Source organism: Mustela erminea, chromosome 3, assembly GCF_009829155.1.
Source record: "Mustela erminea isolate mMusErm1 chromosome 3, mMusErm1.Pri, whole genome shotgun sequence".
NCBI classification, from domain to species: Eukaryota; Metazoa; Chordata; class Mammalia; order Carnivora; family Mustelidae; genus Mustela; species Mustela erminea.
In genome coordinates this window covers 39,642,274-39,659,337 of record NC_045616.1, presented here as the reverse complement: position 1 = coordinate 39,659,337, position 17,064 = coordinate 39,642,274, and the positions used below count along the sequence as shown (strand labels likewise).

At 35.6% G+C, this 17,064-nt stretch overlaps 1 protein-coding gene and 1 pseudogene across 18 annotated transcripts in view; one reads left to right on the top strand and one right to left on the bottom strand.

Moving 5' to 3' along the window:
* PPIP5K2 (diphosphoinositol pentakisphosphate kinase 2) overlaps positions 1-17,064 on the top strand; it is a 79,201-nt gene that overhangs the window by 56,721 nt on the left and 5,416 nt on the right. For 6 of the 18 annotated variants that reach the window (XM_032335615.1, XM_032335612.1, XM_032335614.1 and 3 more), the window contains 6 exons: positions 170-343; positions 1,606-1,678; positions 3,694-3,813; positions 4,699-4,761; positions 8,229-8,369; positions 12,764-12,889. In XM_032335615.1, coding sequence (XP_032191506.1) covers positions 170-343; positions 1,606-1,678; positions 3,694-3,813; positions 4,699-4,761; positions 8,229-8,369; positions 12,764-12,889 — 697 coding nt within the window. Of the gene's footprint in view, positions 1-169; positions 344-1,605; positions 1,679-3,693; positions 3,814-4,698; positions 4,762-8,228; positions 8,370-12,763; positions 12,890-17,064 lie in introns of those variants that run through there. The other 12 variants (XM_032335622.1, XM_032335620.1, XM_032335617.1 and 9 more) reach the window with 8 other exon arrangements.
* LOC116586080 lies at positions 16,350-16,938 on the bottom strand (annotated as a pseudogene).

The window sequence follows — 17,064 nt, the reverse complement described above, 5'->3', positions numbered from 1 at the left end:
AATATTTGGCTCCCAAATTACTGTTTAATAGTTTTTTTTTTTAAAAATTGATAAATGCGAACAAACTGTATTTTTTTTTCTTTCTGATCATTTGGCTCTGTTGTATCTAACTTTGCATGCTCTGCTTTTTTTTTTTTTTTTTTTTCTTTGCCCCCTTTCTCACTTCCAGGAAGAGAGCCCCCTGAGTGTGTCTAGCCCAGAGGGTACTGGTACCTGGCTGCATTATACCAGTGGTGTGGGTACTGGGCGTCGAAGACGCAGATCAGGGGAACAAATCACTTCTTCCCCTGTCTCCCCCAAATCATTGGCTTTCACATCCAGTATTTTTGGCTCATGGCAACAGGTTTTTAAACTTTACTTCATTAAACATTTTCCTACCCGCATTCAGAGCAACAAATAGCTGTCTTTGAGGACATCTAATCCCTTATATTTAACATCAGAGTAAATCCTTCTGTATTTTAATTTTCCGTTCATTTAAAAATAAGCTTGTGATACCTGACAATATTTGAGAGAAAGAAACCTCTTACATTGCATGTGTTTAGGATTTTTATTGAGAGGATTTTAAATATCCAGGATTTAAAAATTAATCAATAAATTTTATATTCCTGGAACTTTAGTGTGTTAATAAAAAATTTTAAAAAGGAAAGAAATCTTCAAAACATTCAGAAACAAAATTATGTAATTTGATGGTAAGAAAATTTAATGACCTTCCCCCCCATAATTGAAAAATTAGATTCCATTTGGAATTTGCTGAGAGTATGAACATTTTTTAAACTATCAAAATTTACGTGGTCCTGTGTTAATTAGCAGAGTATACCTAATATTAATTATTCTCTCCCTCACTATTCCATTATCTGGAAGTATTCTAATATCCAGTGTGGGGTTTTTTTTGAGTTGTATAATATTTTAATGCTCTCTTTATATGAAGATGCAAATATAGGTACCCATTAGTAATATGGGCTGAAATAAAAGGACTTCAGAAGGACTTTCTGTGATGACATTTGGAAATTTAAAATAGTAGAATTTTCTTGCTTTTTTTTTTGCTTTAAGAATGGAAGGTCTGCTGTTATACATGACTTTCCCAAGAATTTCAGCAACTTCCTTTTGGAAATATAATGCATTTGATTATAGGAAAAGGGATTATGGTATCCATTAAGGCTGTGAATATTTAAAGGTTACTCTGATAAAGCCCGTGCATGGATCAGTAATTGTATGGTGACCTCAACAGTCTCTGTCTGTCTTTTCTTTTGTTTGTGATTGTTTTTCCCCCCTTCAAATACAGGAGCTGTGTAAGAGTGGGCATTTGGCTTCTTTTAAGAGTGAAATTATATCAATCTATTAATTGTTTCTTTTCATCTGTCTTGTTTCATACATGATATTTCATTCTGAATGCCTGCTTCGCACCACTTCATTGCAAGGACTTCATATGAAATGGACTCCCTTCAGAAGGGGATCTTGCATGATCTTTCATGTTTTATGTACTTCTACTAATATTTATCATACAGCTTATTAACCTTTGTCTGTCTGGAACAGGCTTCAAATGAAGTATGGACTTTTTAATTGATTTAACTGTTTTACCTCATTTATTTTGCTTTGCTTCTACAGGTTGTATCTGAAAATGCTAATTACCTGCGAACACCAAGAACTCTTGTGGAACAGAAGCAGAACCCTACTGTAGGTACGTGGTCTAAAGGGAAATTATATTCCAAACCTTCTTCAACTCCCTCTTTTGCACATATGTAAAATTTCAGTGATGAAAGCATGACCAAATGCTATGCTTTAGTTTTAATTTAACACATACTTATTAAAAAATATTGTACGACTCAAAGTATACAGTAAAGTTTCAATAGAATGAACGAGGAATAGCATTTAATTTGATTTATAACTATTTTGACTGTCTGCAGTGTGAACTACTTAGTCCAGTTGCCAATGCTAGTTTTTAATCTTGTATTCTATAAATCAAAGTCCCAAAATGTTTTAATTTAGGAATGAAACTTCATTTTTCCCAGTTGATAAAATTGTATATATGCTATTGCAAACAAAAAAGAAACTTCTACTAAAAAGAAAAAAAAAAAAGAAGCTTCTTTTCTGATTAAAAAAAAAAATTTTAAGTGGGGAGTGGTTTTTTTTTTTTTTAGATTATTTATTTATTTATTTATTTGACAGAGAGAAATCACAAGTAGATGGAGAGGCAGGCAGAGAGAGAGAGGGAAGCAGGCTCCCCGCTGAGCAGAGAGCCCGATGTGGGACTCAATCCCAGGACCCTGAGATCATGACCTGAGCCGAAGGCAGCGGCTTAACCCACTGAGCCACCCAGGTGCCCCCAAGTGGGGAGTGTTTTAAACCCTTTCTTGGTATATTGATTTTCCTTTTGATTATCTCCTAAGGAAAACCAAAGCAAAACTAATGTATAAGTGCAGTTGTTATTCATTATTGACCTATGGAACGTAACTAGTTCTTTGCAAATAGTGTTGCGAAGCAACATTGAAAAGGACCTTTCTAAACTTAACTAGTTTTAAGCTCATGGTTGGTAAACGATATGAGGTAATGGCATAGTATTTTCTCTATAAATAGTTGTCTAGGGGCGCCTGGGTGGCTCAGTGGGTTAAGCTGCTGCCTTCGGCTCAGGTCATGATCTCAGGGTCCTGGGATCGAGCCCCGCATCGGGCTCTCTGCTCAGTGGGGAGCCTGCTTCCTCCTCTCTCTCTCTGCCTGCCTCTCTGCCTACTTGTGATCTCTCTTTCTCTCTGTCAAACAAATAAATAAAAATCTTAAAAAAAAAAATAAAAAAAAATAAATAGTTGTCTAAATAGGTTTAATAAAGCATGAATAAGGTTCAACTTTTTATGTACTTTGATCTACATACTAAGTATATGAACTCTTTGTTGATGACTATTTACTTGAGGATCTTCTTTAGTTAATTACACACAGCTAATGTTGATGGCTTCTAATATTCCCACATTATCTTCCTTTATGTATCATAATGTATTTGATAGAAATTTTTTTAAACTTTACCAAGTGGTAAAAGTTTTCCTTGGGTATAAAGATTTTTGCTACAAATTAAACATCATTTTATACTGGCTATGTTTTATTTGCTAATAATGTGTTTCATGGGGTCTTATTAATTAAGATCTGAAGTCATTTAAGTATTAGAAACTTAAGGTGATTTAGGCCTGGATGACCTACAAGGAATTGTTCTCACATGGTCTTCTCACAGATTAGTAATTTGCTTTATTTTGTAACAGATACTGATGATTCTTAACTCAGGGGTATCAGAAAGGATTCTTCATTTATAGACATACATTAAAAAATACTGATCTGTTATGACTAGACTTGTGCTAGGAGAGGTTTTTTATATGAACTGCTCATGCAAACTGACAGAATCCCTTATCAACCTAAACTAATTCCTGTGGTAGTATTTTTAGTACTTTTAATATGTATATGTCTAGTTATGGTATAGGTATATTATTTTCCTCAAAGGCAACCTTTTACCCAGTGTTAAATACCTTTATTTGTACATACGATAAATGGTGGTGGTGATTATATTAAAGTTGACATTACAAGTGAATTGTGAGTCTGTTGAAGGCACTGCCAGATATGTGTGGTAAGAGCCATGTTATTGCATGCTGCATGAATTCCCATTGTGAATGGAAGAACACCCGTTGTGTATGTATTTTCTCTAACTCCCATCAGGGTCTCACTGTGCGGGCCTGTTTAGCACCTCGGTGCTCGGGGGTTCTTCAAGCGCACCTAACCTACAGGATTATGCTCGTACTCATCGTAAAAAGCTGACTTCTTCTGGCTGCATAGATGGTATGTGCACATATGCACACACAGATTCATATGCACACCCACGCACACACCCATAAACATACAGTACTTCTCAAAGGCAAGCCTAAGTCCACTGACTGATTCAACTGGAATCCTAGCTCCCTTTGATGACACCTAGCGCCTAAATGACAATCACTGCTTTCTTGTCCATAGCTTGGATCCGTGTTTCATCAGAATTAATTGTAGTTAGACACACAGTACTTATTCAATGACTAGTTTGTTGAAATGTGAAATTTAGAACTGCATCATATGTATTGGTCTTATGGACAGTAAGTAAGCCATATTATAAAGAATAAGTCTTTCTCTGATCTTTTAAACTTTTGTTCATTGTTATCCCTCATTTTACTTATTGACAGTGATCTAAATGAAATAAAGTAAACGGAACGTTTATAAGTAGAAGAAGATATTTTGGCAATACTTTTATAAAATAAACATAGGATGAGAATATTTTAGAATCCCTAGTTGGAGAGCCTCTCACTCTTGTTAAAATACCTTAAGTGTTAATATTCAGATTGTCTTTTGAGGCTCGTGGAAGCTCGTGCCTGTTAATAGGAACGTTTATTAGCCCTTTCAGGATTAGCTTTATTTAAAATGTTTTCTCATATATCCACAAATTTACTTAAGTCAGCAAAACATGGATTTACCAGAATTGCTGGCTCATCCCGCTTTTCATTCTTTTGTATATTTCATTAAACACTTTGCCTCTATCATCAAGCCATTTTACTTTTAACCAGTACCCTCTCTCATTCCCTTCTGCATGTTACCTAATTCTAACCTCCTTATATATTTGTTTTTTCTCTCTTTTTTTAAGTGTTCTTCTTTTGGTAGCTGTTATGAATTTCAGGTACCTGTTTTTCTCTTTCTCAGACGCCACACGCGGTTCTGCTGTTAAAAGGTTTTCTATCTCATTTGCTCGACACCCAACCAATGGTACGTTTTGCTTTTATTTTAAAAGATATTCCCCTGCTTCATCCTTTTTTATTTTTCTTTTATTTCAAACTGTGGGGTATACAGTATCATTCATTTCTTCATTCTTAATTTCAGTTGGCATATAATTCCAACTTACTCACCTGAAGCATTGATACTGTCTAGCTCCCCTTTTCAGCTGTAATTTACATAATCACTTAACATCACTCATCAAACTTTTAAATGACCACAATGATGATGAGTTTTAATACTAAATTAGCACCTAAAAATCCCTTCTAATTTCTCAAGTGATCAGTCTACACAAATTTTAAAAATACAATTAGTATTCTGTTTTCTTTTTAATTCTTAATCATTTTATTTTTTTTTCCTAATTTGTTTTCTGATCACGTGGTTGTTTTATTTAGTTACTTAAAGAAATACAGAGACACGCTTGTCAAATAGCCAAATGAGATGTGTCTTTGAAAAGTTCTTGGGAACTAGGAGATGCAGATTTCACTGTGTAACATCATTTATCTGTGGCTCTTTTTCTAAAGCAAAACTGTGTTTGGTCTGGAGCAGTCTGAAAACTTCATCTAGCCCTCACTTTGTTCTCATGTGGCAATATGGCAGTATGGTTTGCTATGGTGAAGCAACCAGTTTTGGCGTTTTTTGTTGTTGTTGTTGTTGTTGTTGTTGTTTTTTGGTACCACTGTTTTTTGCTAAAATTTGGAGAACTCACGATAGGAAGAAGACTAAGCTGAAAATCTAGAGATCTAATTCAATTAAATTAAATTTCTGAGGCTAACAATAAAGTGTTTCGTGCCCATTGTTGATAAACTGAATCCTTGCACTACTACTGCTTTCTTACACAGAGCTTGTTCTTCTGGGACAAAAGGGATTATTTACTGATCATTTTAAATAACTGAGGATCAAAGAATTTAAAGGAAAACATACAGATTTTTGCTTTTCTTCGGAGTGAAGTTGCTTTGGTCCCCTAGAAATTTTTTTTTTCTTTTTAACTGCAAATAAATCTTTCAAAAACTTCTATGAAACGAAAGGGTTAAACACAGCTTATAGTCACTCTCCCCTGTCTGGATCCTTTAACAACACACTTAAGTAACAGTGCACTTAAATACTTCCTGGAGGTGGAGTAAGAAGATCTCATCCTCAAACAAGAGAAAACTTGGCCTTAAAGCCTAATGTGCTTTCCATCCCTTGTAGCTCTTTAAATGCTACTTTCTGAAGAAAAAGATCCTTATTTGATACAGCTGCAGCTTCTAAGAACCTCTTAGAAGAAAAACCAAAGTCACAAGAAACACAGAAGTCACAAAATCCTAAGAAGAGACATTGCAGGTTTAAGACTGACTGTAGTTTTTGTGCGGACTGCTTATGTATTTATAGCCAGTATTGCAAGTTTTATTTATAGGAGGAATCTGTGTTTACTGAAGCTTTAAAAAAAGTTTGTGAAATTTAACAGAAACTAGAGTAACTTTATATTCCTTTGGCCGAGACTTTGGCTAAGACCCCCACATGTGGGTTTTCCACATGTGTGACTTAATGCATGTAAAATGCATTCTTTTCAACTCTAGAAATGTTTCTTTCGGGTTTTCAAGATTCTTTTTTTTTTCTTTTTAATACTGTGTTGTCTTATCTGTCCTATGAATTGTCATTTGACTCTTTCACTTTTTATTTCCCCTAACTTTTATGTTATTTCCATCCTAATACATATCATGGACTTACCCCTCCCTTCATCTTTAGTTCAAGGAACATGGTGAAACAAGTATCTTCTGACAGTGCTTTACCTTGTTTTCTGGGCCTCTGTGCAGAACACCTACACCTCTATAGGTGCTGGTCCGTTTCCTCTGTGGAATGTCTAGGCTCCAGTGGTATGTTTTCATAGCTTCTAAACATGACAGCAGGGTGGCTTTTTAAATTGCTGCGCTAACCCTTTCCTTGTGCATTAAATGCAAAGTTTACTAAAGATAAGTGGGGAAATATGTCACCAGAGGAACTTACTGTATTGTTATTTGCCTGTTAGGAAATCTAACAGGCAAATGCAAGGAAATAGTTGTTACAAAACATTCTGACTAGAGGAGAAAAAAAAATCACATCGTTAAGTTTCGTGTAATGCCAAGAAAGGGTTTGCGTGTATTTGCATGAATCCTGTACTTTAAAAAACATAATACTTGTGCAAACCTAATTTTTTTAGTGCTTAATTTAGGTGCTTTAACTGCTGTTACGGTATAGTTTCTCTTTTGTTTTGTTTTTGAGTATATGTAATGTTACGTCATGCTTTGGTTTGCACCTGAAAAATCAAACAAACCAGTTTTATAAACCTTTTTCTTATTTTCATAGGAAGACTCCATTCTCTTTCAACCATACTTTGCCTACTTCAGCCAAGACTTAAGCAGTTCTCGGGTCACTCTTTCCTCCCCAAATTAAGTAAACAATCAGCCAAGTAAAATGAGCACATGCCTATTGAAGCAGAGAGTTTTGCAGTCTATTTGAGTTTTATTTTTAATTTTTATTTAATCATATTAGCCTTTATAGAAAATCTTAATTTAAGTGTAAAAAGTATTTCCTTTGAAGGAAAATTAGTTCGAATTTTGCAAAGAATAGCTGCAGAAGGACCTATTATTTCAGTTGTATATGAAAGCAATTTTAAAAGCCATTCCGTTGAATAAAGTTTAAATGAACAGGCTATTCATATAAAAAGCAAATAACCTATATCCTATTTATTTAAAAAAAACTGTATTTAAGCATTTTTGTTTCACTGATGGTATTAATAATATATATGTGCATGATTTGTTTCATGGAATTTTTGTATTTCTGTGCCATTGTTGAATGCAAACATGTCTGTATTTTGTATTGCTTTTTACTTGGCTTGACTTTACTCAACTAGCAATTTCAACAATAGCATTATTGAGTTAATTCAAAAAGGTAGGTAAATGTTTTGAATTTTCATTTTCAGCATAAATGAATGAATGTTGTTTACAGGTCACACTAGAGAGTCGTTGGCCTTGGTATGACTAGAAAAGCTAATTTAAATCACTCTTCACAAGTAATTACAACATAATTATTCTTCAATAAGAGGTTAATTTTAGCATTCTGGCATCAGGGACACATTATGGCATCAACTTATTCACCTTTCAAGTAGACCTGAAATTTTAAAGTAAAAACTGAAACAATATAATGTTTTCTGCTTCTCCCCACCCCCAGGTTTTTTCCTTTAAGTATCATTCTTAAATTTTACCAAAATATAGAATGAAATTGTGTGCATGCTATACTGTGTGATTACATTTAAAATGAAATCTTTGTCACATCTTGTTCCAATCCCATATTGCATAGCATCTGGCGTCATGACTTCAGAGATCTGGTGTGTTTGCATGTGATAGATTGGAAAGACCTAACCTGCATAGTTCGAAGCAGTGGTTGTCTTCCTTATGTAATGATTTTTTAAATATCCAAATTTTTTTCTTTCTTTTTTTCAGGCTTTGAATTGTATTCCATGGTACCATCTATTTGTCCTCTAGAGACTCTTCACAATGCCCTGTCTTTAAAGCAGGTGGATGAATTTCTTGCTTCCATTGCTTCTCCATCAAGTGAAGTTCCAAGGAAGACCCCTGAAATTTGTAGGAAAATTATTTTATTATTATTATTATTATTATTATTATTTATCATTTTGTGGCAGTAGATACTATCTGAATATAAAAAGAAATATAATAACAAACTCAAGTAGTGGTAGTGAATAGAATTTTAGGAGAAAAGGGGGTATAGAGGAAGATTATTTGGAATTCTTTAGTGTAATTACTATGCAGTGTGGCGCTTTTCGTGACTCCTCCCAAAAATCTTTCTCCTTCCAGAAAGGAAAAAGAAAAAAAGCTAAGACCCAGCAATAGGGATGCCTGGGTGGCTCAGTGGGTTAAAGCCACTGCCTTCGGCTCAGGTCATGATCCCAGGATCTTGGGATCGAGCCCCGCATTGGGCTCTCTGCTCAGCAGGGAGCTTGCTTCCTTCTCTCTCTCTCTCTCTGCCTGCCTCTGCCTACTTGTGATCTCTCTCTGTCAAATAAATAAATAAATAAATCTTTAAAAAAAAAAAAAAAAAGACCCAGGAATAGAAGTCAACAGTATAGAGTCGTGGTCTTTTTTTTCTTTTTTTTTCATATCGTGTGTCATTTTATAATAAGCTTTTTAAAAAATTACAAAATATCATTTGTCATTAACCTACACAGGCACACATGCCCATCCCCACAACACCTTTGATAAGTAGTCATACTGACTGAGAAGGCACTCTGGACCTAAGAGAACAGATTAGGACGGAAGGGTTTTCAAGTTACATTCCTCAGAAAATATTCTGAAAATGTTCATTCATTGTATGAAGAAAAGGGATTCATGGCTCAGGAAGTTTTGGAAACTGTTTATTATGTTCCCCCTCCCTTTGGAGAGATAGAGTTATATTTGTGTAGAAATAGCTAAGATTCTTCTGTCAGGAAAGCTGTATACCTAGATTTTCCAAAACTTATTTTTTGAAAAAACACAATTTTGGTGACACATTCTTTAGCACTGTTGTAAGGGACATCATTTTGGGAAACCTGTAGAGCTACCTTTTTGGGTGTGAGAAGTCAGTTGACTGTTATCATTCTCAGCTCAATAGCATCCGTCAGCATGTTGGAACTTTAGGAAGCATACAGTTTGGGGAGAGCATGCTCTGCTCTGTTAAGAATCTTGCTGGGGTTAATCATATCTTTGGAAAGTCACAGTCTTTCAATGTATACTTTTCTCCTTTTCGTAAGTTGCATACTATAAATCTGTTTCTCTGAAGAATGAAGCTGGAGGGCTTGGAATGAAAGCTACTTTCACGTGTTGCTGGGTTCTCTTCTCTGGCTACCACACTGTATTATTCTAGAGAGTTCTGTTCACATTGTATTCTGTCGGAATGGTGCCCCTGCATTTCTGCAGTATAGTGGGCTTCCCTTTTCCTCCACTTCGGTAGTAGAGGTCAACATTGAATCATTAATGATAATGGAGAGATATCGGGGCATTCTAAAATACTTTTAGAAATGGTTTTAGGAAGTAGGTTTTTTTTTTTTTTTTTTTTAAAGATTTTATTTATTCATTTGACACAGAGAGATCACAAGTAGGCAGAGAGGCAGGCAGAGAGAGAGAGAGGAGGAAGCAGGCTCCCCGCGGAGCAGAAAACCCGATGCGGGACTCGATCCCAGGACCCTGATATCATGACCTGAGCCGAAGGCAGCGGCTTAACCCACTGAGCCACCCAGGCACCCTAGGAAGTAGGTTTTAATTTCAGAATTTTCATATGAATTATACAGATTCTGGGAACTAATAATACTGCAAATGAAATAACTTCTCCATGAAGTCAAAGTTAGGAAAACAAAGCATGTTCAGATGCCTTTCTTCTCTGTTAGGTGATAGAATGGACAGTGCTTTTCCTCAGACTGCATTAGAGAACCTGAATGAATTCTCATTTACCCTTTACCCTCTTTATACTTGATGTTTCACTTCCTCCCTGGGCTAAGGTTTTATGATCTTAAAATAGAGATGAAAGAAATATTCTGATTATTAAATTAGAACTTAGGATAGATATCAATGCTAGTTAGACTTTAGAAGATTTTCATTAAATGACTTAAGGAAAATAGCAATAATGACTTCTGGGTTTTTTTGGAAAGAGAATTGTGGAATATTTACAAAAGGATTATCTTTGAAGGTGCATTCATTTCTGTGATGCTGTTACATTATGTTGGCTTTATTTCTGGGGTTAGTGAATTCAGTTCATCAGAGTATATTATTGAGGTATATTAATGAAAAGAAGGATATCAAATTCCTTTTCCAGTTCAGATTAGCTCTTCTCTGAATCATGGATACAAGTTGTACCCCAACCTGTAGCTCTCTTAAAATTTCCTGCCATTGCTTACTAAGGGGACTAGAGGAGAACGTAAATACAGTTAACACAGTTCATAGAATTGGATAAACCTTAGAGTCCATCTGGTTCTTTGGTCTTCAGTCTGTATTCCCAAGAGCTTTTGGAAGTTCCATGAGGACGACGACGCTGAATGGTTAGGCCTTATGTCTTGCATGGCTGCTTCAACCAGAGTATCTCTTTTCATCCATTTTGTTTTAAGATTTCATTTGGGAAAAATTTACTGTTTAAAGAAAAAAACTTAGAATACCATTGAGGAAATCAAGCAGTTAGTGGTCAAGCAAGACTAAAACCCAGGTCTTCTAAAGTATATGGTTTTTTCATTCTTTTTGAATAGTAAAGAAAATAGATGCCAATTAAAAATTATCTGACTTTTTATTTTTTAATTTATTTTTTATTTATTTTCAGCATAACAGTATTCATTATTTTTTCACCACACCCAGTGCTCCATGCAATCCGTGCCCTCTCTAATACCCACGACCTGGTACCCCAACCTCCCACCCACCTGCCAATTCAAACCCCTCAGATTGTTTTTTAGAGTCCATAGTCTCTCCTGGTTCACCTCCCCTTCCAATTTCCCCTGACTAACTTTTTTTATTTAATATTTCATACTGTAATTGCAGAATTAATAATAATCACAGTACATTTACATTACTTATACTTAATTCCCTGAACTGTCAAGGAATTTGTATCATGATGTAGACTATATTGATTTTGTGCTGTTTATAATAAAGAAGCTGACATTGTTAATCCTCTGTCACTCAGAAAGTCTTTTTCCTCACTTAGGACAAATTTAATTCTGTGCTAACTAGTAGATAGCTTAAAATGGGACACTAACAATATCTGATGGGGAGGAGGTGTGGAAATGCTAATTGGATAAGTTAAAGAAGGAAGTTAACAGGATGAAAATATGCAAGCGGGAAAGAGCTTGGTAGCAATGTAGTGCCTTACATGGTACTTTAAGGATTTTTTCTTCATTTGTGTATTATGTCATTAATGACTACTTGGAGCTTCCACCAATGGGATTTATATTCATTCAGTGTAGATAGATATCAGCCATCTAAGGCACAGTTGGTGTTATTGGCTCACATATTTTTCAGAGACATGCTGTTTATTGCTATCAGGTCCTCCCCCCCCAAAAAATCACAAAAACAGGCAAATCTGTATTTTGTTAACTCTCCACCTCCTTTTGGTTGGGAACTCAGAATCTCATGCCAGTAGCTAACTGGTTCTGGCCTATCCTTCCCCAGAGAAGCTTATTCTTAAGAATTACCCCTACTTTTCCTTTTTACACCTCTTAATTGCCCCACCTTGCTTAGAAAGAAAAAAAAAATCTTTAAAATTCCCTTGCATTAAGATAAATCTCAATTAGGTAATAGAGTAAGACAATTTGATTTATTACTTATAATCATATTAATTTATTCTTAACCAGAATAGTTTAATAGACCATAGTGTTCATGAATTATCTATCCCTGAATCTCCACCTCATATTTTTAAGGGAAAACAATTTGGCACCCTGTCTTTTTTTTTTTTAATCAGGCAATAAAAGTGTCATAAGCTCTCCACCATCCCTTAAGAATCTGAGTTTCTGTCAGGGCAGGATAAAATTATGTCTTTTGCTCTATTCTTGTTGGCATACCTTTAAAGATTTTATTTATTTATTTGAGAGAGAGACAGTGAGAGAGAACGTGAGAGAGGAGTAGGTCAGAGGGAGAAGCGGACTCCCCATGGAGCTGGGAGCCCTATGTGGGACTTGATCCCAGCACTCTGGGACCATGACCGGAGCCGAAGGCAGCCGCCCAACCAACTGAGTCACCCAGACGCCCCATGGCATACCTTTAGTAAATACTCTTAAATGCTTATTATTTACAATAGAAACAAAACATCTATTTGGCTAAGAGCATGAGAGAACTTTTTATAGGAAAGATGATTTTCCTGAATTTACTCTCTAAACCTTACATTGTTTATTTTCTCCTGTAATGTATATTCATAAGTCCACTAAATACGTCATTAGAAACTTCTAAAATGTAAAGACTTGGCAGGAAATTACTGACTGCCATATCTGTTGTGTTTTTTCTTCTTTCAGCCTCTACAGCTTCACGTTCCAGTCCAGTAATGAGAAGAAAAATAACTTTAAATACTTATACGCCTGCAAAGATCCTCCCAACACCACCAGCTACCTTAAAGGGTACGAAAGCAAGCAGCAAGCCAGGTTAGGACTGCTTGTGAATTTATGGATTCTGTATAGCAATCAGAGGAGTAAAAATAGCTTGCTTTTTGGGGTTAAAATCTATTTTTACGAAAGATCATTACAATTCCTAGAGTTAAAAACTGTTATGGTAGTCCATTGATGTATTTGTATTTTTTTTCTCTTTTGGCTCTCCCACCCCTGTATCTGTTAATAAAAATTATTTCATACTTACATGTTTCTGCAAACTAACTTATGAACTCTTTTTGCTTTTCTTTTGAGTCTAGGCATTATTTTAGTCCTTTTATATGAAATTTTTTTGTCTTCCTTTACAGTGTCTTAATTTTCCATTCTCAGTCTAATGGTAAGAATACCAAATTCAACTATATTTTATCAACTTTTTTCTGTTTGTTTCCGTGTGTGTGTGTGTGTGTTTTTAAGATTTTATTTTTTTAAGTAATGTAATCATCCTGGGGCTTGAACTCACAACCCCAGGATCAAGAGTCATGCTCTACCAACTGAGCCAGCCAAGTGCCCCAACTTTCTTCTGTTTTTAGTTTTGGGCATATTTGATTGTGTGATTGATCCTTCCTGAAACTGTATCTTATTCTGACTTCCACAGTGTACTCTGTCTTGGTGCTCTTTACCTGTATCTGATTCTTCTACTCTTCTTGTTTGAGGGTCCTTCTTCCTACTTTCCTATACTAAATAAGGACATTCAGCTGTTCTTTTTTTTTTCTTAACCTATACTTCTTTTTCTTCAGAGAATTCTAGGCAGCTCTGAGTTTTTGACTGTATCCTCACTGAAATCTCTTAATTCTTTGCCTCATGGTAGTGCGCTCAAATATTCTTTTGGTTAACAGTTTGTGCTTGGGAGTGGGAGGAACCTAGATTAAAATCTCAACTCTACTACTTGTTAGTTATATGATCTTGGGTATGTTACTTAACTTCCCTGTCTTGGTTTCATAGTCATAACATCAAGGTAACAGTGCCTCTTAGTGGTTGTCAGAAATGAATCCAATAATATTATAAAGTACTTGACCTAGCAGTAAACACTCACTAAATGTTAGCTACTGTTATTGTTACAGTGTTGCAGACTGTTCTTTTCACTTCCCCCCAAATAAATCCCTGTGATACTCAGGTCATTTTTCTTCTTCTAAAATGTTCTCCCATTACTTCCCACTCTTGAAGACCCAATCCAGCCCCCTCCACTGGTGATATATTCATAGGATTACCAAAACAAGAGCTCTGATGACACTCTACTTCTGATTTGATATTTATACCTAATTATAGCTCTGTCAGATTATCAGACTTTAATAAGTTAAAGACAATATCTTAAATATATTTAAACTTAATACCTTCTAAATAATCAGAATATGCAGGTATAGACAACTGAAATCTTAAATATAATCTTAAATATAAAACTTAATATCTGAGTATCTTAAATATAAATTATGGTATATTCCATATGTAACTCAAAGCTAACACTTATATAGTTTTTTATTATGCAAAGAGCTTTTTTACTCTTATATTTATAAACATTGCCCATGGCCATGCCATTATGGATGAAAAGTTACAGAGAGGTTGTGACTTACTCCTGTTCACATAACTGTTAATTGGTAGACCTCGGACTTCAATACTCTTTGAATCATGGTACATTGTTGTTTTCTATATATTAGACACATAATAAATGCATTATTTCATAAGCATTTTTAAATAATGATGAAATGGTATTGTATTTGACTTTCCAAATATAAGCCACTAAAAGCCAATCTTGCATTTCTGGGATAAACCTTACTTGGTCATGATGAATAATTTATTTATATGTTGCTGAATTCAGTTTGACTTTGAGGATTTGGGCACCTGCATTTGTGAAAGATAGGGACTGGTCTTTAGTTGGGTTTTTTGTTTGTTTTCTTTCTTTTTGTAATGTCTTTTAGATTTTGGTATCAGGTTGATTCTGGCTTCATGAAATAATTTGGGTAGTATCTCTTCCTCTTTCTATTTTCTGAATGAGTATTTGTAAGATGGGTATTTCTTAAATTTTGATAGAATTAATTTTGTTTCATTTTAGTGATGGCTTTGATAACTTGCAGTTTTCAAAGAATTTGTTCATTTTATCTAAGTTGTCAACTTTCTTATTACTTTATTATCCTTTTAATGAATGTGGTAATAACTTCTATAATTCATGATACTGATAATTTGTGTTGTGGGTTTTTTTTTCTTTATTACCCTTACTAGGAAATTATCCATTCTGTCGGTGTTTTCAAAGAGCTAGATTTTAGCTGTTTGTTATATATTTTATTGATTTCCACTCTTTAATATTTTCTTCCTTCCTTCTACTTATTTTATATTTATTTTCTATTTCTAGTTTCTAAATCACTTTTTGTGAGACATTTCTTCTCTTACTATATAAACATTTAAAGCTGTAAATTACCCTCTTTTAGCTACACCTCACAAAAGTTAAATTTTATTTTCATTCTCATTCAGTTAAAAATATTTTCTAATTTACATTGTGATTTATTCTTTGAGTCATGGAGTATTTAGAAACATATTGGTTAATTTCTAAATATTTGGGGGGTGGGGATTTGATCTTATTACTAATTCCTTGTTTCATTGCATTGCAATTACAAAACATACGCTGTTTTGTAACATACACGGATTGCAGTCTTTTATTTATTTTTTTTTTTTTATTTTTTTTTTTAAAGATTTTATTTATTTATTTGACAGAGAGAGAGGCAGGCAGAGAGAGAGAGAGAGAGGGAAGCAGGCTCCCTGCTGAGCAGAGAGCCCGATATGGGACTCGATCCCAGGACCCTGAGATCATGACCTGAGCCGAAGGCAGCGGCTTAACCCGCTGAGCCACCCAGGCGCCCCGGATTGCAGTCTTTTAAATGTGAAACTTTTTTATGGCTTACCATTTGGACTTGGTACATCTTAAATGTATCAAGAGCACTAGAAAAGAAATTTTATTCCATAGTTCAGTAATGTAATGTTCTATCAGTACCCATTAGGTCAGAATTGCTGATAATCATATTCAGATCTTCTGTGTCTTTACCATTTTGAGGGGTGGTAACAAGTGCATAGAAGAAAAGTTTCCTCACTGTTTTATCAGTTGCTTAGAGAGCAGTTTTCACTCAACTGTGGAATTGTCTATTTCTGCCTTTAATTCAGTCAGTTTTTATTCTGTGCTTTGAAGCTTTTTTATTATGTACGTATATATTTGATATGACTTCCTAATGTATTGACTCATTTCTCATCATGGAATTTCCCTCTGATTCCTAGTAATGGTTTGTCTTCAAGTTTATTTAATCTGTTGTGAATTTTGCTACTTCACATTTCTCATGCTTACTGTATGCATGAAGTATTTTTATAAATAGTCTGTGTCTTCATTTTTTTTTTTAGTAGAACTTTTTTATTCAGAAAATAAAACCCAAAAAAACCAAAAATGTTTTCCAACCATATACAGGAGAGGTTTGTGGTGGGGGGATGTCTGTCCATCTAGCCCCAGCCCCCAGCCCATGTGGTTTTGGCAGCAATAAGGGGTGTGGGGTAATGGCCCCCAAAATAAAAATGGTGTTATCTTATCTCTGGGAAGGAGAGGGGTGCAAAAGCCGTGGGGAGTGGTGGGGGGCAAGGACAGATGAGGTCAGTACTGGGAATGCCGCAGGTGGGAGGCCACTTCCATAGGATTTCTTGTTGATCATACCACCATGGACACCTTCTTTGCCCATCAGCAGGACTAGCGTCTTGGCAGTCATGGTGACAGTGATTTGAAAGTGGGGGTTCCACTGGTGCTCTTGGTACGAAGATCCATGGTAAATTCCCCGTCCTGCAGCAGTGAGTCCCGGATAACAGAACAATTCTGGCCTCTAGGTGTTAGTCAGTTCACGAAAAAACTTGACCAGTCTTTGCCAACCCAGGACACCAACCTCAGCTGGCATGATGCTGATGAAGGTTTTCCCAGGGACAGCGGCCCAGATGGAGGGCAAGTCCTTATAGGCCACGATGGCAGCGTCCTGACAGATCCCGTCCGCCATGAGGTTGTAGATGTAGGTGTTCTACCCGGCCATGGTGCTGCTGCTGGGGCTGCTCTGGGTGCTCTGCTGGGGTCCATGTGGGCCCCTGAGCCTCCGGCTGGCATGCAGGGGGAGGCAGAGAGCTCAGGGCGCGCTGCGGTCCGGACCTCGGCTCTGCTC